The following is a 24,299-nucleotide window of genomic DNA, read 5'->3' as shown; positions in this document are numbered from 1 at the left end:
CAGGTTGGACCTTGTCTGTATCCCACATGGGACTCACAGTATTAATCCCCATTTTGCAGATAACTGAGGCACAGAGAGTTCTAATCCCGGCTCAGCCACTTGTTTGTTGTGTGGCCCTGGGCAAGTCACTTCACTAATCTATGCCTCAGTTACCTCATCTGTAAAACGGGGATTGAGCCTGGGAGCCCCACGTGGAACAGGGATTGCGTCTACCCCGATTTGCTTGTATCCACCCCAGCACCTAGTAGGCTGCCTGGCATGTAATAAGCACTTAACAAATTATTATTATTCCACAATTATTATTATTGTTAGAACTGATGGGCACTGCTTCAGGACCAGGCAGTGAAAAGGAAGCTTCAAATCAGTCAATCATTGGTATTTATTGAGTGCTTACCGTATGCAGAGCACTGTACCAGCACGTGGAAGAATTTGGTGCAAGAGAGCTGGTAGACGTGTTCTCTGCCCACAGTGAGTTTGCAGTCTGGGGAGGGGCAGGCAATAATATAAATAAATCATTCATAATATATAATGTATAGATATGTTCGTAGGTGCTGTAGAGTTGAAGGTGGGGCAGTTATCAAATGCCCAAAAGTCACAGATCCAAGTTCAGAAACAATGCGAAAGGGAGAGGGAGGCAGGTAAAAGAGGGCTTGGAGGAGATGAGACCTTGAGAAGGACAGTGACAGTGTCACTGTGACAGTGATTTCTCAGATGTTTTGTGATCATCGTAAGATTCAGCAAATTGAAGGAAAGCAAGTGAATGGATGTTTTTTTTTTTTCATGACAAAAATAATTTGCTCCTGTCCCGTATGATGGAATTAGCCCACATAATCCTGCTGTTCTTGTTTTTGTTATTTAGTATTTTAGAGTTGACCCATAATTGTTTAAGGTATTATTATCGTTGTTTATAAAGTTTTCGAAGAAATCAGATTTTGGATTCACATGGTGATGTAGGAGTCAGGTTCTCTCCACTTTCTCATCCCTTTTGGTGAAACTTTTGATGTCTCTTAGGTGGGATGAAGTATCAAACTGATTTATACTTCAGTATCTGAGCTTTAACTTACTACATTCATAGGCAAAAATCGAAGTGGAAACATGCAGTTAAAGTGGTGAGGGGAAAGTAGATTCTTGACTTTGTTTCAGAAGGAGATACGGACTAGAGAGAGATCCACTTTGCTAAGTGGGGAGGAAGGTTATTAAAGGAAAGGAAATGCTTGTTAAGTGTTTGAAAATGTAATCCTTGGGGCTTTCAACTTTTGCAAACTTACTGACGTCAAAGTACAACTTGTCTTTTGTTTGCCGTAGCGGAGTTGGTAACTAAGCTTTATGAAGCTGCTGTGAAGAAGGTTCCTAACAGTGAAGAATATCATTCTCACCTTTTTATGGCCTACGCCAGAGTTGGTGAATATAAGAAAATGCAACAGGTAACTTCCCTGTGAACCTGCTGGGTTGTTTGATTAATTACAGATGGGATGGCAAACTGAAAAAGGAAAGTAGCCTTCGGCACATCAGTCTAAAAATTGATGTGATCGGGTGTTGTGATGACAGAACTGAACAAAAACTCTGAGTGTGCACAATCACCCAGTGTTGGTGTCTTGCTGGTCAGCATTATTTGTCTCACTTTAAACGACAGGGCTATTTTCAGGTTCAGTGAATGTTTTGTTTGGGGGGAAATAATGGTTTTATTTCTTCCGGTATCGTGCTAGCTTGTTTTTTTTTCCTTTCGGATCGATCGACTAAATTGTAGTTATTAGTTTGGAGATGAGAGGCCTACATCCTAGAATAAGCACGAACACATAATGTATAACCCAGGTTACATGTGTCGAATGAAATGCCAGAATTATCAGTTTAGAAAAAAGATGTCTTTTTAATTGCAAATACTGTCGCTCCCTTAAGAGGAAGGCTTGTGCACTCCTCTGCTTTTGTTTCCTCCAGATGTAACTTTTGTATTTGTTTATCATTGACTAGACTAGGTCAGTGGATTGTAGCTTATTGTTATCTTCAAATGAAAAGTGCCTATAAATGGAAGACTTTCTTAGTTCTTTTTATTTGAAATTTTAAAAGTGTTCTTAAGCACTACCGGTTTTTGCTCATGAGCCTCAAAGTGGCAGAAAATATTATTCATTCATTCATTCATTCATTCATTCAATAGTATTTATTGAGCGGCCACTGTTCTTGTCTGTCTCCCCCGATTAGACTGTAAGCCCGTCACAGGGCAGGGACTGTCTCTATCTGTAACCGATTTGTACATTCCAAGTGCTTAGTATAGTCCTCTGCACATAGTAAGCGCTCAATAAATACTATTGAATGAATGAATATGTGCAGAGCACTGTACTAAACTCTTGAAATGTACAATTTGGCAACAGATAGAGACAATCCCTGCCTGGCATATGGTAAGTAAAGCATTGTTATAGCGGAGAAAGCTGCCACTTGGCTGAAAGAGTTTGGAATAACATAGATTTGGGGGGTAATACTTTTTCTAGGGGAAAATTTCCCTTGGGACCTGAACCTGCCTAATATAAATATGATTCTTAGTGCCTATCCAGTGATTGCGGGAAGAGCATTCTCCATAATATTCATTCATTCATTCAATTGTATTTATTGAGCACTTACTGTGTGCAGAGCACAGTATTAACCGCTTATGGGATCTTATCCCATTTGTCCTACTCTCAGAACTGTGGGGTCAGCACACCAGCCTGATTGACCAGTTGGAAATCTTCCTGCCCTATTCCAGCGGTCTGGCCACTCTGAGCAGCGTCCTAGCAATCACCAGAGGCCAGGCCATCAAGCCAGGCATTAGAGAAGCAGCATGGCCTAGTGGATAGAGCACAGGCCTGGGAGTTAGAAGATCACAGGTTCTAATCCCGGCTCCGCCTCTTGTCTGCTGTCTGACCTTGGGCAAGTCCCTTCCCATCTCTGGGCCTCAATTACCTCATCTATAAAATGGGGGTTGAGATTGGGAGCCCCATGTGGGACAGGGACCGTGTCCAACCCTAATTGCTCGTATACACCTCAGCGCTTACCCCAGTGGCTGGTTCATAATAAGAGCTTAAAAAAATACCATAATGACATTATTATTATTATTACTAAAAGAACTCTGCCAAGGCCCCCTTACAGATTGAATGAAAAGGAACTGAGCATGTTTGTATTGCTAGGAATACAATACAAGTAGTATTGTAACTCCTTTACAAGGAGTTTGGAATTTTTTAAGGAAATGGGCATTGGTTGTACGTGGTACAGGTTCAGCCAACGAGCATTTCAGAAGTGGTCAGGTGCACAGTCAATCAGTAGTGTTTATTGAGTACTTACTATGTGTAGAGCACTGTACTAAGCGCCTGATATAACATTACAATCTTTCCCTAGGTGTAATTCTGTGCACAGGTGCTCAATTTTTCTGGGATTGGTTCGTTCAGGAAAATCTTTTTGAAACTTTAGGTTAAGAATGAGTTGTTTATATAGTATTGCTTGCAAAATATAAAGAGGAGCAAATCAGGTGACTCATGACAAGCTCGCTGGTGAGCGACGCATCACGGACTGACTCTGACTACAGGCATTATCCAGTCGGAAGGTGAAGAGTAGGGAACTCTCCAACTTGTTACGATAGGCTCTAGGAAGCCGTATTTTTCAGCTGATATACTTTTGACAGTTTCTCCTGGGAATTATTCTCAGTCTGTTATTGCTACGAACAGTAAAATGCTGGCCTTCCAGGTACACAATCCTTCTACAGAGAGGCCATCCTTGTTCCTGCTCAGCTTGTCCCTGCTTCTCTGTACTTGGAAAACTAAGCAAACTTTTTAGCCTAAGGGCCCAATTCTGCCCTCTGATGTGTTATTTGGAGAGACCTGTCTCTGTTCATGCAAACACGTCAAGAAGCCTACCTTTTGCAATAGTCTAAAGCATCCTCTTCTAATTTTGAAACTTTTTTTTCTGTGTCTGAATTGTGACTGCCAAATGAACTTGTATTTTGAAGCAGGTTTTAGTAGTAATTGGTATTAAGTGCTCACTGTGTGCAGAGCACTTACACAAAGTACTGGGAAAGAATAAGCAGGGGGGAATTAGATAAGTAAGGCCACTATCCTGGGGTTCAGCAGTAATGTTTGCATGGATTTTCCATTTGTGAAAGTTAAGGATCCTCATCACTCCAAAATACTGTATGTTACTTTTGAAAATGACTGAGATGGTTGTACTCTTGGCTACATACTTGGCTATAACGTTCAAATTAATTTCTAATTCCTAAGTAATAGTTACTGTCCAGAATCTAATCATGTGCATGTCCTTATATGGCTTAAGAAATTCTAGAAAGTAAACTACTCTGCTGGTGTTTTTCAGGCTGGAATGGCACTTTACAAGATTGTACCCAAAAACCCTTACTATTTTTGGTCTGTGATGAGCTTAATTATGCAGGTGAGTACAATATTCAGAATGGATTGTGGAGTCTTTAAACATTTTCTTCTCTTTGTAAATTAAGTTACTGTTATGGTATTTGTTAAATGCTTATGCGGGTTAATCAGGTGGGACAGAGTCCCTACCTCGCATGGCTTATAGTGCAAGTAGTTGTGTTTGATTCTTATGATGTAATATTCCCAGAATTATAAGCAATATTCCACAAGAAGTGTGCCATTTTGTTTCTTTGAATGCCATTTTCTCTTCATGATCAATCAACTGTATTTGTTGAGTGCCTACAAGCAAATCAAGTTGGACACAGTCCCCGTCCCGTGTGAGGCTATCAAACCCTATTTTACAAATGAGGTAACTGAGGCACAGAGAAGTGAACTGACATAGCAAACAAGTGGCGGAGCTGGGATTAGAACCCAAGATTAGAAATACCTGATGTCCATATCCCAATATTGCAATTTTTATTTTACTTTTTCCTCATTTTTATTCACAAAACTATTTAAATGTGAACCCAGGGTGCCTGCAAGAAGTTGTTGTGCAAAAGTAAATGTATCAGATGTGAAACAGCCAATAGAGAACCCTGTGCTTTACAAGTAGCTTCAATTTATTTGTGCATGTTTGTCTTGGAGTGTGTCTGTGTTTTCTCCTCTCCAATAATCCCATGACTGTTGTGGCTAGTCCAAGTTTAATTCTCTATCCAAATACTTGACCTTTTTGGGTCTGGATTTAGTCCACATGTCCCCATTTTAATTGATTTTAGAGATATTGCAAAAAGACAATGGAATATTTTTGTGGGGTTTTTTTTCATTAAAAATTACTTTATGCTGCCTTCCAAACCAACTGGAGCTTCCAGAAAGTATTTTCTATAAATCACATTAGGAGCAGTATCTGGCCTGGACACAAGCTCAGCTAGCTTCTTCTTGCTTGGGCCCAAAGAAGTGATCTACAGTGGAGTGGTGCAATAATGTAAATCCAAGGAAATTAGAATGACAGTGTACTATACATGTACTTTTTTTTTTTCCTCTCCCCAGTCAATTTCTGCACAGGATGAAAATCTCTCCAAAACCATGTTTTTGCCTCTTGCTGAGAGAATGGTGGAAAAAATGGTGAAGGAAGACAAAATAGAGGCAGAGGCTGAAGTAAGATCTTATAGACTTGTTTTCTAATTATGAGAACTGTAGGTTATGATTTATGGATTGAGTTAATGGGTGCAAGTTCTTTCTTCCAGTTGCCATATGTCCGTGAAAGTTTTGAACAAATTCAAGAACCCCTTGGAAATGACTATGTTCTAGGGTAATAGTAACAACTGGGCTTTTAGGTGCTTTGAGATGACCTAAAATAGTTTGCTCCCAGAAGGGAGATGCAGTTATTGCCAGATTGTTGATGATAGTATTTGTTAAGCACTTACTTTGAGTCAAGCACTGTTTTGAGCGCTGGGGTAGATTCAGACTAATCAGGTTGGGCGCAGTCACTGTCCCGCATGAGGCTCACGATTTTAATCCCTATTTTACAAATGAGGTAACTGAGGCACAGAGAAGTTAACTGATTTGCCCGAGGTCATAAACTATAAGTGGCGAATCTGGGATTAGAATCCAGGTCCTTCTGATTCCCAGGCCCGTGCTCTATTCATTAGGCTATGCTGCTTAAAGAGTGTCTTATGAGACTGCTTCCTTTTGGTTCAAAAGCAGTATCTTTTTCTCTCCCTTTCCTAAATATAAGCATAAACCGCTCTTTTTTCATTACCGGAAAGTATTTCACTGGCTTATAGCCCTAATCTGCTTGATTTCTCAGGTTGAACTTTATTATATGATCCTGGAACGTTTGGGAAAGTACCAGGAAGCCTTGGATGTTGTCAGAGGAAAACTAGGAGGTAATCATAAGACTTCATTTGTGGCTCCATTAGGCAGTACTTGAGGAAATTGGTTGAGCATTAGCCTCCATTTTTTTCTAAGTAAATGTAATTAAAAATAGTTTCCTCTACAGATTGTCCTGGGCGTACTGAATATACTCGTACTGCCAATTGTAAATATTTAAAGCATTAAAAAAAATATCTCTTGCAGGATTTCAGTATTGTGAATTTAATTCCCCAGTAACTAATGTGTCCTTGGAGATAACCACCAGCCTGTACACTCTCCCACCCAGCACAACCAATTCTGCAGCTAGGAAATTCCATTCTTTACAGCTAACCCATAAAGTATTACCAGGAACTGTTAGCGTCACCAGTCACATTGCTTTCAACTTTGTGAATCCAAAGAGAAATTTGTCATTAAATTTGCAGGATTTCTTCGCAACTGATTCCAATCTCCTCCTGAGAAATGTTTCTTCTGAAAGAGTTTTAGTTATTCTCTTCTGCCTCCCCTTTGAGCTTCATCCAGTCCCACCTTCCAGTCCACACTCTTTGTAATTCTGTCTCAAAGGCATTTTGGCAGAGTTGGAGCTATCAGATTCACATTTCCCATGAGATACAGCCAAGCCTCCACACAAACTCATGATTTAGTTGTGCTTTTCAAGATGAGCTCATTTTGCTGGGTTACACTAGTGCTCAGGAGCATCCTAATATGTGCTCCCTTTAAGAGAAGATGAGGAATAGGAAGAGTTTGCTCCCTGCAAACTTTTGTCAGCTTCCGAATAAGCCACTCACCGTAACCTCTGTAAACCTGAAGTGGCTCTATTCCTTGAGTGTGGGACAGTAAGAAAGTGTTTTGAACTTGTAGCCGAATGTGTACGTGCTGCTTCCTAAAGGGAAAAGAGAAACCCGTTTAATCCGGTGTCTTAATTGTAGAAAAATTGATAAGCGAGCTGCAGAGTCGAGAGAATAAATGTATGACGATGTACAAGAAGCTGAAAAAGTGGCCAGAGTGTAATGCGCTATCCCGACGGCTTTTACTCAGAAAGTGAGTTGGTATTTCACCTTTGACTCGAAAATGGAAACAAGGGCATTCATGGTCAGGTAATTACTGAGTTTTGTTGGCTGTCAGAGAGGCCTTTTAACTGGGCTTGATCTTAAAGGTAAGGAGAGTGGAGTCATTTTTGCCAGTCAGGCCAGTGTGACTTTCTGTACCTCACTTTTACAGCCATCCCTATATCTTCTTGGTAAAAAGGGGAGATGATATTTTTGCAATATTAACAGAACACCGCATCTTACTTTTCTAATGTTTTTGGTTCCTGCGTCTGTACCTTTAAGCAACTTCACTGCACTACCTAAATTAAAGCACTGTTGAACCCCAGGTCCTCTTTTTTTTACCTTAGGGGAGACTTTGAAGTAGTAGATAAGCATAGTGATTTTTCTGAGAAAATGCCTCCCAGCTATAATTTAGGCCTGGGGGTTGTTTTAGGTGGTCTTTTGATTTTGCCACGACTTTGAAAATGCTTCTTCGAGTGCAGGCATGCCCATTTCATTTCTCACAGAGGACACAGGGAAACAAAAAGATCACGCCTTGCTTCGTACAGAGCAAAGATGAGGAAGATTAATTGTCACAGATTTCGTTAACTTTTGGTATACTTTAGTTTAATTTTCCTCCTTGTTCCTTATTTTAGCTCAGATGATTGGCAGTTCTACCTGACTTATTTTGACTCTGTCTTTCAACTAATTGATGAGGCCTGGACACCTCCTGCAGAAGGAGAACAGTAAGTTGTTTTTCCTCTCTGGTTGATTTGAGACAGATTCTTAAAGAAGTCTTCATTCGTTGCTTGCTTCTGTCTAATTAATCCATCTTTTTATAAGAGAGGGGTAGCCCATTCTTCCTGAGTAGAACACGTAGAATCAGCCTTCTGGGTTTCAGTCCTCCACTCTGCTGCTCTTGACTTCAGCCAAATCTCTATCTCAGTTTTGCTGCCTGCAAAATTAGGAAAATAGTAGATTGTCCCCAGCTCAGCAGCATTTCAGAGTCTGCAGCGGTTTAACGTAACTGTACCTCTCCTAGAAATAGCTCTATAGTAATGAATGCCAAATTTCTAGTCAACCCCTTGTGACACTGGCAATCAGTATATATTTATTAAGCCTTACTATGCGTGGAGACCTGTACTAAACCCTTGGAAGAGTATAATACAACAGAATTAGCAGGCACATTCCCTGCCCATAACGAGCTTACAGTCTAGCGGTTGTCAGTTAAGAGAGTTGGGTGGCTGCTTCCTCTTCTGCATAATGATCAAGTCTGGTTTTGGCATTAAGTTTTGATGACAGAAACATTGCTCAGAGCCTGTTCAATTTGCACATTCACCTCTCCAGTTCCTTGGAAGGAGATGTTCATTATTCCGCCGAGGAAGCTGTGAAGTTCATCGAAGATAGGATAACTGAAGAATCGAAGAGCTCTCGGCACCTTCGGGGACCACATCTAGCCAAATTGGAGCTCATCAGACGCTTGCGCCGCCAGGGATGGAATGACGAATACAAATTAGGTAAGGAGCAGTGATGGCAATAGAGGTCTTTGAAGGGAAATGTAAACTGAACCCAGACGTTGTTCATTCTACATGTGGCTTGTTTGAAAGAGCTGAAGGAGGATTTGAGATAGCTACTAATAACTTGAGGTATCAGGCTTTTGTCCCCCGCTTTTTTCCCCATTAAAACTGTTTGACAGTTAAAATCAGATGGATCAAGTTTTTTTGTTCGGATATTTTTCACCCCTGTAGCACTGTGATACTGGTTATACATCTGATGATTTGTTTTAGCAATTTCTGTGAACATACTGTTCTTTCTTGTTGTCATTGATTTATGGTTGTCCGTGTTTATTTTTCTCTCCTTAGGAGAGCCTGAGTCAGCAGGAGTTGTTCCTCCTGTTCCTCTTAAAAAGGAATAACTTTAAAGGCCTTTCACAAACTCCAGGGAAGAAGGGACAGAGTATTTAAAGAAACACTAAAGTCATAACTCTCTTACTAAATCGTTTAGAATTGAAAATGCTTCAGCCCCTGAATAAATTTGGTTGTTTTCCTTTTAGGTAATCCAGAAGAGTTAATGTTCCAGTACTTTAAAAAGTTTGGAGACAAACCTTGCTGTTTTACTGACCTCAAAGTATTTGTTGATCTCTTGCCCTCCACAGAGTGTACCAAGGTAAGAACAGTTAGGTTTCAGTGAAATACAGCTGAGTCCCTGGGGAATCAGAAGTGTGGAAGTTTTCCATTTAGCACAGACCAGCTTATTCTCTGAGGAAATTTCTGCTCATTATTGGCTCTTGGGGTCAGTTTTGCTCAAAAATGGCATAGGACATTAAAGTGTATAAAACAGATGGAAAGGATCTAAACAGAATGTCCAAAGCAGGAAAAGGTCAAAATGTAGAAGTCGTTAATGCTTGGGGAATTGAGAATTAGTTCCCTGGCAATTACATATATCCAAGGGCTGGAGTCGTACACAAGAAAGACCCTCTAGCAGGGGATACTGACTCCCATACTGCAAGTAGTGCTTCTGTATCTGGACTGTATGGTGCTCATGGTCTAAGGGGGAGGGAAACGTTCCCTCTTTGTGGACAAGGAATGTGCCAAACAACTTTGTGGTATTGTATATTCCCAATTGCTTAGTACAGTGTTCTGCAGAGAGTAAGGCTCAGTAAATACCATCAATTAATTATATGACTAGATGCTTTTCTTTCATCTTACTTAAAGATATCTCCAGCCCCACCCCATATAAATTTTAGTTAGTTGGGAGAAGAGATTTTAATAATCCCAAACTCTACTGGATTAGGTCTGCAGTTGAAAATCATGTCACGCAGCAGAACTGTTCCTTCAAGCAGTTGCAGAATAATCCCTGCAGATGTGTGCCAGACTCCACTAGCACAAAGGGGTATGAGCCAGGTCTAGAAAAACAGTCAGTCTCACTTTTCAGAGGATGGACTACGGAGTCCAGCTTCATTCCCAGTTTGTCGTCTTAATCTGTTGCCTTTTTGTTTTCCTTTCTTGACTAAACACTGAATGTGATGCTGGCTTCTTTTAACTCTGTACATTTCAGAAGGATTATGCAGGTTGCAAAAACTGTGAATCAAAACTGTTTAGTCACATAACCTTCCAGGATGTTTCTGCATTTGAAAAGAAAGTGAAAATATCAATAATAAGTAGAAATAATGGTTCATAAACCAACAGGCTAGAACAGAAAAGCCAGTGATTGCAAATTAACTTTTAAATGGATTAGACACTCACCATTTAGGACTGTATTTCTGTTTTTTTGTTTGGATTTGAACTCTGCTTTTTTTTTTTTTCCAGTGCTCTTTTGCTGGAGTACTGGACTATTAATTTGATCTCTTCCTAACCCTGGAACTCTGAAAACCAAATTTTTAAGTGTAAATAAATGAGTTAAATAATAATAAAGTTAAATAATAATAATTATGGTATTTGTTAAGCGCTTACTATGTGCCAAGCACTGTTCTAAGCACTGGGGTAGATACAAGGTAATCAGGTTGTCCCACATGGGGCTAACAGTCTTTACCTCCATTATACAGATGAGGTAACTGAGGCATAGAGAAGTAAAGTGGCTTGCCCAAGGTCACACAGCAGACAAGTGGCAGTGCCAGTATTAGAACCCACGTTCTCTGACTCCCAAATCCAGGCTACTGGCACTTAGCCACGCTAAACAAAACTACCTTTGGAAGTGCATAGTGAACGGAATGATATTGGAGACATTTCTGTGGCTATTGTACCCTTTAATAAGAGGAGCAGCATGACCTAGTGGAAAGAGCACGGGCCTGGGAATGAAGTGATCTGAGTTCTAATCCCAGGTTGTACTAGTTGCCTGCTGTGGGACTTTGGGCAAGTCACTTAACTTCTCTGTGCCTCAGTTTCCTCATTTTTTTTAAAAAAGGTGCTTGTTAAGCACTTACTATATACCAGACACTGTCCTAAACTAGAGTGGGTATAGTACATGCAGATTGAACACAGTCCCTGTCCCACATGGGACTCAAAGTCTAAATTGGCGGGAGTGGGATTTAATCCCCATTTTACAGATGAGGTAACTGAGGCACAGGGAAGTAAAATGACTTGCTCAGGGTCTCACACCAGACAAGTGATGGAGTTGAGATTAGAACCCAGGTTCTCTGACTCTCTTAGGCCAGTCCTCTTTCCATTAGGCCACACTGCTTCCCCTGTCTTCCCCCATCTATAGAATGGGGATTCAATACTTGTTATCCTTCCTACTTAGACTGTGAGCCCTACTTAGGCTGTGACAGGGACTGTGTCCAACCTAATTGTATCTACCACAGTGGTTAGAATAGTGCTTGACATAGAGTAATAATAATAATCACTATGGTATTTGTTAAGCACCTATTTGCCAAGCACTGTTTTAAGCGCTGGAGTAGATACCAGGTAATCAGGTTGGACACAGTTCCTGTCCCACATGGGGCTCACAGTCTCAATCCTCATTTTCATTTTACAGAAGAGGTAACTGAGGCACAGGGAAGCGAAGCGACTTGCCCAAGGCCACAGAGCAAACAAATGTCATAGCCGGAATAGAACCCACGACCTCTGGCTCCCAAGCCCTTGCTCTTGCCCCTAGGCCGGGCTGCTTCTCATATACGCTTTCATATAGTAAGGGCTTAACAAATTCGACAATAATACTTATATGAATGGGAGTCTATAGGGAATGATGATTAGCTGTTCCAGATCAGGTATGATTAGAAACTTGTTGAAACTTTGTCTTTACAGTTCATCAATCAATTACTCGGAGTTGTGCCTTTGTCAGCACCAAAAGAGGACAAGCCGGCCCTGCCGGCTGACATCAAAGCCCTCCAACAACATTTGTGTGTGGTGCAACTAACAAGATTGTTAGGCCTTTATCACACCATGGATAAGAACCAGCAGCTGACGGTAGTCCGAGAGTTGATGTTACGATACCAGCATGGGCTAGAATTTGGTGAGCATCTCAAAAACTGCAGTAGCTGGTGGTGTGTTTAAGCTTTGGCCCACACTTTCAAGAACTGGTGATTCCTCTTCTGCTCCTTATTTGAAGAAAGCCAAACTCTGAGGAATAGAGATGGAAAGGGCCTTTAGATCGTGTCTTTATCAGATTTAAGATTTCTGCATTTCTCATTTTCTTCCAGCTGACCATTCTATTCCTGGCTAGATTCATTCATTCATTCAGTCCTATTTATTGAGCGCTACTGAGTGCAAAGCACTGTATGAGTAACATCTCTTGGATCTGGTGAGGTTAATAAACATTGTGGCCTCAGCTGATAGAAATATTCTGCAGAACTCTTTTAGAAATTATTTATTTTAAATCTCTCCCCTTCAGCCTTTCTCCTATGTGCATTTAAACCTACTTGTGAATCAAAATAAATGAATAATAAGATTCTGAAAGATGGTATCTATGTCTATAGATGTGTAATGTATAGATGTATATAGATGTCCTTGAGAAATTTATAATGGGGAAATGTAAATGGCAGAATAGAAGAGTAAGCTTTGTTCAAAATATTTATAAAACATCAGTCTCAAAGGCAACCTTGTTTGGGCATCATGCATGATAGTTTTGGCATTTTTAATTACAGGAAACAGTGGGACAATTGGGTCTGCTTTTTTCCCCCAGGGAAATCCTGTTTGAAAACAGAATTGCAGTTTTCAGATTACTACTGTCTACTTGCAGTCCACATACTTATTGATATGTGGCTAGAAGCAGGTACGTTGCAATTGTAAACTTTAGCTTTTATTAACCAACACTGCTGTTCTGATATCTGTACCATTTCAACATTCATTTCAAAGTATCTCATTTTGTGTGTTCCTTTATTGTTCTTCTCCTGCACCCTCTCTCAAAGAAGTTTTTACCAAAGTTTTCTCATATTGGCTCTTTCTGATTTTATCATCATATGGAAGAAAATGTTAAACTGGGGCTCTGTCCATGAAACTCAACCACAGTCACATTAGATTAGACTAGACCTTGAAAGATACTCTGTTTCCCATTCTTTACCCAGCTTGGACCAACAACCAGTGCTTAAAACAGTGCTTGGCACATAGTAAGCGCTTAAGAAGTGCCATAATAATTAATCGCCATCCATGTTTGGAAAGGTGATACCACAATCTACTAAACCAACTCTTTGCTGCTCCCTTCTGACACAACCACGTCACCACATTTGTTTAGAACATATTTTAGAGCAGAGTTAAATCTATTGAAAATCTAGAGGTCTTCAAAGGAAATTTGCAGGTCAGGTTATTAGATGTGTTTCAGATTGGGACTGCCATTTCCAAAAAAGTTTTTTTTTAGGTGTTTTTATGGTATTTGTTGAGTGCTTACTATGTGGCAGGCACTGTTCGAATCAGTGGGGTCAACACAAGCTGATCAGGTTGGACACAGTCAATGTCCCACATGGGGCTCACATTCTTAATCCCCACTGCTCAGACGAGCTAGGTGAGACACAGAGAAGTGACGTGACTTGCCCAAGGTCATACAGCAGACAAGTGGCGGGGCTGGGATTAGAACCCAGGTCCGTAGTCTGTCCACTAGGCCAAGCTGCTGCCAGATGTTTGTTTTGAAGCCTCTCTTGAGGCACCAGGGGCTCTGTGTAACTTTACTCGCTTGCTTCCAGGGGAAGAGAGAGCAGCCTGGCAGGCCCTCATATTACTAGAAGAGGGATTAACCCACAGTCCTTCCAATGCCCAGTTCAAATTGCTGCTTGTTCGAATCTACTGCCTTCTGGGTGCGTTTGAGCCAGTCGTGGATCTCTATTCCAGTCTTGATGCAAAACATATACAGCATGACACCATTGGGTAGGTACTGTGTACTCCGAATTACACATTGAACCATCATTGACTTTGTGGCACCAAATGATTTACTCCAGAGATTCATCGCTAACATTATAAATGCCACTGTTCCTCTTCATAAGAGCCAAGCTTGAGCTAAAACCTGTGGTGCTCCATCTTGAAACAACTTGTGTTTGATGTCTGTTGTTAGGTTACAAAAATTAGCTCTAAAGGTGCCAGAAATGTCGACAAAATAGCATAAGCTCTTAGTCACAGTTACTCTGAAATCTTGATTTTGTTCCCCTGAATTCAGGAAATTTAGCATGTATTTCTCATACCTGTTGATATGAGAGATTCATTTGAATTACTCCCTCCAGGATGAATTTTAAGAGAACCCACTTTTACACATTGCCTCAGTTTGAATGAGAAAAGACAGCCCTGTGTCCTGCTAGGCAAGAAGAGTTACAACTGTCTACCTGTAGGGTAGAAGCTCTGTCCTGGTGGCTCTAATTTAAGAAAGTCTTGAGAATCGGGGGGAAGGATGAATTTCAGCTGAGGATTTTTAGTTTGGCATCCTTCTCCCTCCCCCTCCACCCCATATTGTTCTTTATGGGCTGTGAGAGTGTGTCTAATACGATTCCATCTACCCAAGGGTAATGGTAGGCAGCTGATCATATGGTCAGTGATTTATTTGGGGGCCATGCAAATGGAAATAGGCGAATTTAACTTCTTCATTTTATCTTCCAGTTATCTTCTGACCCGATATGCTGAGCCATTAGGTCAGTATGCTGCTGCATCCCAGTCATGTAACTTTGCCCTCAGGTTTTTCCACTCCAACCAGAAAGATGTAAGTGAAAATGTTTCTTTCAGCATGAACTCTAACCAGACCATTTTAATTCCATGTATTTGAAATACTCTTATAATAAGCGTTCACAGGGCTTGTATGGTGATTGAGATTTTTGCAAATGAAACAGTTCCCAGACTGGACCCTTCGGTCTAAAACTGAAGGGGAAAAAATTGGATACATGTGGAGTCAAGAAGGGTGACCCATGTAATAGTTAAACCCAGAACTCCTTATTATCATGCCAGGAAGGAGAGACATGGCACTTATCTCAGATTTGGGACTTGTTAGCTCTGATCTCCATTTTTGTGAGAGTTGGTCTCTTTCTAAAGGAGAAAAATAGTACTCTTTCAATGGTTACAACCTCTGGAATGACTAGAGCTATGTGTGGTCTTGTATTTGTAGCTAGGTTCTCTTTTTTGTTCCCCAACTGTGCCCAATGCAAGGGGCACTTATGAAGATATAAAATCAGCAAAAGTCAAACAGAAGTCCCCCTGCCCCCCATATTGGACATCCCGGTCTTACTTAGCCTAGTTTTGACTGGACAAGACACATCAAGGGAATGCCAAGCCAGATGCTTCACTGGAAAACATCCAACCCTTAGAGCCACCCAAATCAATGCCAGCTCTCGTGAGGATGGTTAAGGAGAAAACATTGCCCAGAGAAGTCTACTAGGTCCTTGTGGTATTTCAGTAAAAATTTCCTACATGTTCTTAGCTTCAAGCATTGAATACTTGTTTGTGCTATGTTCTCGCCTGGAAAAACATGCTTGTGATTTGGGAGTGGACCAAACTTGTAAACAGTTGGTGGCTTAACACAGTGGTTTCTGAGTCTTTTCTCTGCTATTGTCAAAATTCAAGCAATTCAAGCCTTTCCAAAACATTGGCAGTGTAAGCAAGTGAGAGGATCACTGTGGCCTAGGGGATAGAGCTCGGGGCTGGGAGCCGGAGGACCGGGATTCTAGTCCCAGCTCTCCCACCTGTCTTCTCTGTGTGACCTTGGGCAATTAACTTCACTTCTCCGTACCTCAGTTCCCACAACTGTAAAATGGGGAGTAAGACCATGAACCCCCATGTGGGACAGGGACTGTGCCCAACCTAATTAATTTATATCTACCCCAGCAGTTAGTACAGTGTCTGGCGCATAGAAAGCACTTAGCAAATGCCATTTAAAAAAGGTGGGGGCAGAGACAGTTGTGTTTGTTCCGGAAGGATATGGAACAGCTGTCTGGAGGGATATGTTGCCACCAACAGATCCAGCTTGGTGCCATTGTGTAGAGGCATGAGTGGACCGGTTCCTGAATTCCTCTTGGGGGACGGGGAGGCAGTGGGTGGCGGACTATAAGACTGGGGAGCCAATCAAACGAGTGGATGGGTAAGGGAGCTGTTCCACAATGGCCACCTGACAAAAGCTGCCATTTTGAAGAGTCACCAGAGAGCGCTTGGTAACTCTCTAACGTGACTGGTCATCGATACCGTCACCTGCCGTCACTGAGGCAGCATTCACCAGGAAGCGGAAAGTGTGCTAGTTTCTTGAACTCATTATTAGTCTGTCAATGGTGACTGACTATGTCACTTACTATAGACTGAATAGTGAACAGCGAATAGACTGAAGATTGAATAGTGACTGAATATAGAGTGCTATACTAAGCCCTTGGGGGAGTACAGGAGAATTAAGAGACATAACCTTTTGCCTTCAAGGAGCTTACAGCCTAGCAGGGGAGGCTGTCACTAAAGCAAAGTTGGAAATATGTGGGTGTAATAGGACATAAAGGTATATGCATCAGTATATGTCCGGGGTAGGAGTTGGTAATATTTAAATGCTTAAATTTCTCAGCAGTGTTGAACTGGCAGCTGGGGGTATTAAGTGGGGAGATTAGCATAAGTATGTCAGTGCCAAGCAAGTAGGCTGGCACCATGAGCAAATTTATCTTCTAAAATCCTTCAGCACAACCAGGCGATCGTGACAGGTGAACTTCATGAGAGTGGCATCTCATGTTTACATGCCTGCATTTCCTAGCATTGTGGGAGTTTTTTAAATTTTAATAAGGGAAAAAAATGTATTGCGCTTCTTGTCTTCATTTTGAAATGCTCTGGTAATCTCTTGGTTTTAGTTCCTGCCCTGTCCGTGTGAACGACAATATAGTAATGTTCATTTTTTGTTGAAGTTTAGCTCTCTAGGTAGCTGAGAGAGGGTTATTTTATAGTTCAGGGAACAGTTGGTTCTTACTGAATAGTCTGTATGATTCCGATCCTCCACACCTTTCTTGGCCAAAGAATTGTTTTTTACAATTTGTCAGCATAGGAAATCAACACTTGTCAATGTTTATTAAGATGGTGTTATATGTTTGAGATCTAGGGCTGGTGATGTAAAAGTTAACTTCCTCTTCTTCCAAATATAGTATGTTCAAAGCTGCAGGGGTTTTCATTCCAAGAAGTGTTCCTTCCTGAAGAGAAAAGAAACCCACCTAGATAATTCAAGATGTCAGGCAGTTGTGAATGACTCTTTGTTTCTGATTGATGTTCTGCTGTTTGAATGTGGCAAGAATGCCTAATTATATCTGAATGTGTTTTATCCTCAACTAAGCTGTCAGTTCTCTGCCAAGGCTGGAACGTGGAACGTTTTTTATAATATTAGTATTTTGCACACGTTTTGCTTTCATATCTGTGTGAAATGCAGAAGAATGTAATTCATTATTATTTTCAAGTTTTATTAACTCCTTGTATGCTCACCTAGATATTTGGAAAAAGGCAGGTGCAGTTCAGTTCACAGAATGTCCGTGAATAGTGTTGTCAGTTGCCAGAAGACAAATCTAAAATTAAGAACCCCTCCTTAAGTGTTAAATACTATTTTAACTAAACGCAGTTAAAGCCTACAGCATCATGACAAATGCACCCTGACCTGAAAAACAAGCTTCACTTTTGACATGCCAGGTTTGGAATTGCTATTCATTCACTCGCCCTAGGATGGAAGATGATGAAGCATTCTTTTCAACATGGATTATTAAACTGCCTAGTGAAAAGAGACTAACTTTCCATCGTCTTACTTCATGTTGCAGCATTCCAACTCAGAGTACAAGGGAAAGCCTGCTGTACTCTCATTCACAGATGGAAAGCCATGTTCTCTAACAACCTGAGAAATGGCGTCCAAGGGTTAAATTTTTAACAGAATCAAGATCCCCATGCGCTTTTCTTCTGGGTGTTTGTAGCTTGCCAGCTGTGTGACTTTGGGCAAGTCACTTAACTTCTCTGTGCCTCAGTTACCTCATCTGTAAAATGGGAATGAAAAACTGAGCCCCATGTGGGACAACCTGATCTCCTTGTATCCACCAGCGCTTAGAACAGTGCTTTGCACATAGTAAGCGCTTAATAAATACCACCTTTTTTTTTTTAGTTCACACTGTTTTGAGGAGCGTATTCTTAAGCACAAACAAAGGGTTTCATTTCTCCTGAGCACAACTTTTTACAGATGAGTTGAAGACTGAGTGGGAAGGCTTAAGGATGGCTTTGCCTTCTTTGAAGTGCCATCGCCTGCTGTCAGCCGCTCCCAGAATGGAGACTTTGCTATAGAGGAATTAGCTCCCGAATCTTTATGTCACTGGAATTGCCTTTTGGCAGTTTGCAGAATAGACGTGGTCTCGCTAACATCCTTGTCTTCTGCCCATTTGGCCTTGAATCAGGGTTCATTTCAGGAATCCAAATCACTTCATCGATTTGCAAATGAGCAAAATAAGGTCATCGCGGACCACATCTCCCAATCACCACCACAATTCGGTCTGTCTGCAGTTTCCCTCCCCACCTACTGTTGGTTCGCGGGGTTGCCTTTTCACCCTGCTAGCACTTCTTAGCTCTCATCCTGTCCTCGACCTTCTGGATCGCACCACCCAGGTCTACAGCAGCACCTATAACTGCATTGTTAAAGGGGGACTATCGTAAGAAAGCGGAGTCAAAGAAATGTTGCCTCTCGAGTTTGGTTAAGAACAATATTGCCTCCTCCTAACCTGGCTCCGCTTATTGTACTTCAGCTTCTTTTAAAATGTTCTTTTTAACCTCACTTTCTATAGCTTTGGGAGTGCGATGCGCTGCTCAGAAGTGGAACCCGCTGAACAGCTTAACGATGCTTGGGGGACCTCTCTGGAATAGTTAAATTTGGAGTTTACAGTCGGCTGTAACAATGCAGTGCTTTCCATGATTTGTCCCAAGCAGACACTGAATTGAACTTTCTTCAATTATTATTCTGACCAGGTCTTCCTAGAACACTCTAAGCCCCCAGAGGTCTGTGCTCTCTGATGCCTGCAGAATTCACACGTATTCTCTCTCTCATTCTCTCTCTCATCGCACTGTTCCAGCTCAAGTAGCATGGAAGGATAGGAACGAGGCAATATTTTTACCCTTTCAGCAAGCAGGGAGGTAACCCGAGCTTTTTATGATAGTCCTTCTTTACTCCTGCAGGAGCAGAAGTAATCTTTTTAATTTTCTTGTGTCCACCCATCTTTAATTTCTCCAGATACTGCAGGCAAACAGTTCGTCGAGGTGTCCCGTGGGGGTTTAAAAGCCGCATCGAATGCAGTTTGAATTAGCGCCCGTGGCGCAATCCCGCGGCCTGAAATGAACCCTACGAGGCTGTTAATCAGAGGGTATGTTGTTGACTATTGGCATATTTTCCTATCGGGCAACTGGTCCGAATGCAATCACGAGACCGGGGCAGAGGAAAGCCAGACAGGCAGAGCAAGAGCTGGTTCAGCCAGCTGTCTTCCTCCCACTCCCTTTCTTTTTTTCCTTTTTTTGGGGGGTTGGAAGCCCTTGGTTTGGATACTTTCTTGGCAACTTTGTGTCTTCAGATCCGGCTGAGTCTGGCAGCCGTCCTGTGAAGGTCCCGGTTGGTGTGGGCTCGTTCCCACGAAGATCTCGGCATGGTTTCTGATTTGTCGGCAGGCCCACATTTTGGTTAGCAGTCCAACATGGTCTCTTTTATACTGAATCTGTCTTGCTGAAGTAATGTACTGTGAGGGTTCCCTGCGCTTGGTCTGTAGTACTCTTTTCAGCAGGGATGTTCTAAAGCGTGGATGGATGTGAAGTTTTGTTTTTTTTAAGGTTTTGTGGTTAAGTTTACTCAGTATTTCCTAGGATTATGAGCACTTCCGGAATGGATCTGGCGTCTTTATGATCTTGTTTGTTGGGCACGCGTGAGTGGTATTATGTGATGCTGTATTTAGAAACGTAATAAAGTGGAGCGTGTCTTCTCCTTTTTTTGTTGGGTTTTTTTTTGTTTTGTTTTTGGCAATTGCAATGTAAAAAGGCACATCTTAATCACAGAAAACATGTAATAGTAGTGTTTTGAGGGGTTCAGTCGGTGACATCACCAGACCCCCAGCTGAGAGAGTTGAAAGTTATTTCTTTCTCTGCAGTGCTGGCAGCAGTTGAGCGTTACTGTTGGTCACTGGGATATTAAAAATGAGCCATTTGGCTGTGGAGACTAGGGAGGAGTAAAGTAGCCAAGTTTTAAGGGATGGGTATTCATGAGAGTTCAAGTCAAGCTTGAAGGAATTCTGCCTGGTGACTGTGACTCGATGAACCTGCGAGTTTGGATTTGAACGCTTTCTCTATAATATCAGTTTGGTTATTTTTGTTGTCGTTACTCTTTTGCTGGGATGATGTGCTGCAGCTGGGTGGCTTGTGGAAAACATGCACACAAAGGTGTGATATCTCTTCTTTCTAGACCTCAGAATACATTATTCAAGCCTACAAATATGGAGCATTTGAGAAGATCCCAGAATTTATTGCATTTAGGAACAGATTGAATAGCTCCCTGCACTTTGCCCAAGTTCGAACTGAACGGATGTTGTTAGACCTCCTACTTGAAGCAAATATGTAAGTACATCAGACAGAGGAAATTGATATCCTAGTCCACAAACACGTAACTTTTCACCACTCTCGCGGTAATTCCTACCTTGAAGATAGCTTGGAAAACTGTTCATATTATGGCTCGTGAGTTCTGTGCATGAGCATGAAAGTTAGTGTCAGACACTGAAGGCTGACTCAGGCTTGGTTACAATTCCGAGACTACACCGTTCCTTAGACTTTGCTGGAAAATATAGTACCGATTTAATATGGCACACAAACCTTTCTCATGAGACTGCCAGAGTGCTTACGTGTCTGGTTAATATGATGAATTTGCCTATTGCTGATGTCTTCATTGTTTATCTCCTAGATCAACCAGCTTAGAGGAAAGTATAAAGTCCATGAGCCTGAATCCCGAAGAAGATGACATTCCATGGAAAGATCTGCGGGATAACCGAGACTTAAATGTTTTCTTTAGTTGGAATCCCAAAGACAGGTGACCAGAATTTGATCAGAAATGATCTGTGGTGAAATAGCTTGAGGTTGTCTATTGCGAGTTTACATTTTTCTTCCAGATATTGCAAAAAAACATGCGGTCCTGTTATTTGTAGTGGTGTGTTTCATAATTTGCTGCAACATTTTGCATAGGCCTGAGCTCACTCGAAGCAGACACTGACATTCTTCCATTTGAAGGAGGGGATCATGAACCCTTCCATCATATTCTTGGGCCGTCTCCTGCCACTTATCTCCCCACCTCCCCTATCTCTGCCATGGCTGCAAGGTCACCATGGGGAACTTTGGATGGCTGTGTAACTCTGGATGCCCAAACCTGGAAGGATCAGTGATGATTATAGTTAAACTGTGAGAGCCATATGAGAACCCAAAGTGCACCACCCACTTCTTTCAGCTCCCAAACGTGGTCACTAACACCTGAGTTACAATTTGAAAATGGAGACCAGAGAAGGGCGAATTATTCATGGCGTGAGGGAGTGTCTTTCCACCTGGGAAACTGAGATGGCAGTTTTACTTCCCTCACAGAGAGATTAGGGTAGACGGTATTGTAAGCATTCTGAAATCCTCAACAGGAAAGTGCTAAAGAGGATGTTGGGTTTAGAATGGGGATTATTTGTTTCAGAGACCTATTATTCATTTTTTTCATGCCTTCAAAGGTCTCTTCACCTACGGTCAGTCCCACCTTAGGGGAATAAGCGCTAAAAAGTAATTACATTTGAACAGGCAAAGGAAGCTAGGTCTTTACTGAAAAGTTTGGGTGCTTCTATTTTTAAGGGATATTTCTGAAGACCATAAGAAGCTCTCCTTGGAGGAGGAAACTATCTGGTTGAGAATCCGCTCCTTAACATTAAGGCTGGTCAGTGGACTCCCAAGCCTTAGACATGCTGTTGAGCCAAAAAACTCAGAAAAGACGACAGAAAATGGAGTCTCCTCCAGGATAGATACTATTCGTTCGCTCCTTCAACAACTAGAAGCGGTACTGGATGCAGGAAAGAAATTTGTTGAGCGGAAAATTCAGGTATCATCTGAACTTATCAAAGTAAAATTTGAAATTTCTAACAATGGGTAGAAAGATAGACTAGCAACTACAGGCACTGGGGAAGTTGTGACTGTTTTGAAACTTTATGGAGACGCATCTGCTTGGGGCTAGTAACCATTTCGGACAGGGAAGTAATGAATCAATGGTATTTATTGAGTGCCTACTGTGTGTGGAGCACTGTACTAAGCACTTGGAAAAAGATGGTAGATGAGATCCCTGCCCACAAGGACCTTTCAGTCTACAGTAAAATTTGTAAATTTATTGATAATATTGTCACCTAGTCTGGAAAAAAAATATGGTATTTGTTAAAGTGCTTACTATGTGCCAGGCACTATTCTAAGTGCTGGGGGAGATATAAGATGATCAGGTTGGACACAGCCCCTGTCCCAACGTAGGGCTCACAGTCTTCATCCTCATTTTACAGATGAAGGAACTGAGGCCCAGAGAAGTGAAGTGACTTTTCCAAAGGTCACACAGCAGAGAAGTGACAGAGTTGGGATTAGATCCCATGACCTTCTGACTCCCAGGCCCATGCTCTAGCCACAACGCTATACTGCCTCTCGTGGGTCGGTAAAAAAAAAAATTGCAGAGAGGAGGAGTCATGATTTGGGGAACCCTGGGTGCTGAGAAAATAGTAGTTGTAGGTGCTGATAGAAATTTGGGAAATGTAATATCTAAATCCATCCAAATATTATATTTATATTTACAAATGCCTTATATTCAGTGCTGACTTGCATTCGGGTCAAGGCAAAGTATATTTCCAGTGCTGCTTTTCATAAGTAGCAGCTGGCAGTTCATTTCTTTTTTTTTTTTTCTTCCCAGTATCCTTTCCTCGGTCCTCTTCCCACTCGAATGGCTGGCTTCTTTAGCAGTGGCAGTTGTCAGTGCCAGACTAGCTCCTTTTATCTTCTAGTTGATATGCATGAACTCGATACCAATGGCTTAGGTAAGTGTGCATTTGGTTTCCAATTACTGATTGCAAAATGAGTCTTTCTGGGTACAGAGGAAAACCGTGGTAATCAGTATATTTTTCTAAACCGAACGAATTTCTTCCCTTTCCCTCACCTGCCTCCCCCAAAGAGTAGGTTTGAAATAGATTTAGATCTTCCATAGAGCATTTGGGGCGCAGCAATCGTCAAAAATTTAATGAGATTTTATTTTTACAGCCAATACTGGCCCATGGGGAGCTAATGGGAAGTTATTTTTCTCTTGTGCAAATATTCTAGGCTTCCCTTGTTGATCAGTGAGGAATGTGACTTGCAGGAGATGACACCTTGAAACATTCATGAATAGCTGCACATATTTGGCTTTTGCATTTCTTTTGCCTTAATGAAAACAAGGGGAGGGAAGACTGATTGGATTGTGGTTTTGTTTTTTTTTAATTTCAGAAGATACATCAGAGATCCAAGAGAGGATAGGAAATCAATTTAAGTCTTTACTAGAACAGTTAAAGGGTAAGTGGAAAATAGTGACCCATTCCTCTGGATTTGTGGTGGGGCTGTACAGTACCTTCAAACAACTGAAAGGCTCTTCAGTGGAGTGTCATTTTCTATTTTTTTAATGACAATATTAATTAACTATATCTTAGGAATTATAATAACAATTCATTCAATAGTATTTATTGAGCGCTTACTATGTGCAGAGCACTGTTCTAAGCGCTGGGGTAGACACAGGGGAATCAGGTTGTCCCACGTGGGGCTCCCAGTCTTAATCCCCATTTTACAGATGAGGTAACTGAGGCACAGAGAAGTGAAGTGACTTGCAGCTGACAAGTGGCAGAGAGGGGATTTGAACTCATGACCTCTGACTCCAAAGCCCGTGCTCTTTCCACTGAGCCACGCTGCTTCTCAGAATTAGAATTAGAATCTTTTTTGTAGGGTGAGTGGAATGTTAAAATGATATAAAAGTTGTAATCCATCTATAGCATCCTGGCCATTATCTCGTTGAATAACGTAACTTGAACTGGCTTACATTTACATTCCAAGCTTCCTTTTGCTTCAGTTGGTTAGACTCTTCTACTCCT

At 41.5% G+C, this 24,299-nt stretch overlaps 1 protein-coding gene across 1 annotated transcript in view; it reads left to right on the top strand.

Annotated features, from left to right (window-relative positions):
• The window catches only part of NAA25 (N-alpha-acetyltransferase 25, NatB auxiliary subunit), a 47,916-nt gene that overhangs the window by 12,979 nt on the left and 10,638 nt on the right, over positions 1-24,299 (top strand). Inside the window, 17 exon segments of the mRNA XM_029056308.2 lie at positions 1,306-1,424; positions 4,330-4,404; positions 5,427-5,534; positions 6,187-6,265; positions 7,178-7,289; positions 7,933-8,022; positions 8,624-8,793; positions 9,330-9,442; positions 12,019-12,226; positions 12,896-12,985; positions 13,890-14,070; positions 14,791-14,890; positions 20,603-20,754; positions 21,095-21,220; positions 22,012-22,255; positions 23,099-23,222; positions 23,665-23,730. Coding sequence (XP_028912141.1) covers positions 1,306-1,424; positions 4,330-4,404; positions 5,427-5,534; positions 6,187-6,265; positions 7,178-7,289; positions 7,933-8,022; positions 8,624-8,793; positions 9,330-9,442; positions 12,019-12,226; positions 12,896-12,985; positions 13,890-14,070; positions 14,791-14,890; positions 20,603-20,754; positions 21,095-21,220; positions 22,012-22,255; positions 23,099-23,222; positions 23,665-23,730 — 2,157 coding nt within the window.

The sequence above is a fragment of the Ornithorhynchus anatinus genome, chromosome 2 (assembly GCF_004115215.2).
Source record: "Ornithorhynchus anatinus isolate Pmale09 chromosome 2, mOrnAna1.pri.v4, whole genome shotgun sequence".
Classification (NCBI taxonomy): Eukaryota; Metazoa; Chordata; class Mammalia; order Monotremata; family Ornithorhynchidae; genus Ornithorhynchus; species Ornithorhynchus anatinus.
This window is presented reverse-complemented; position numbering and strand designations above follow the sequence as displayed.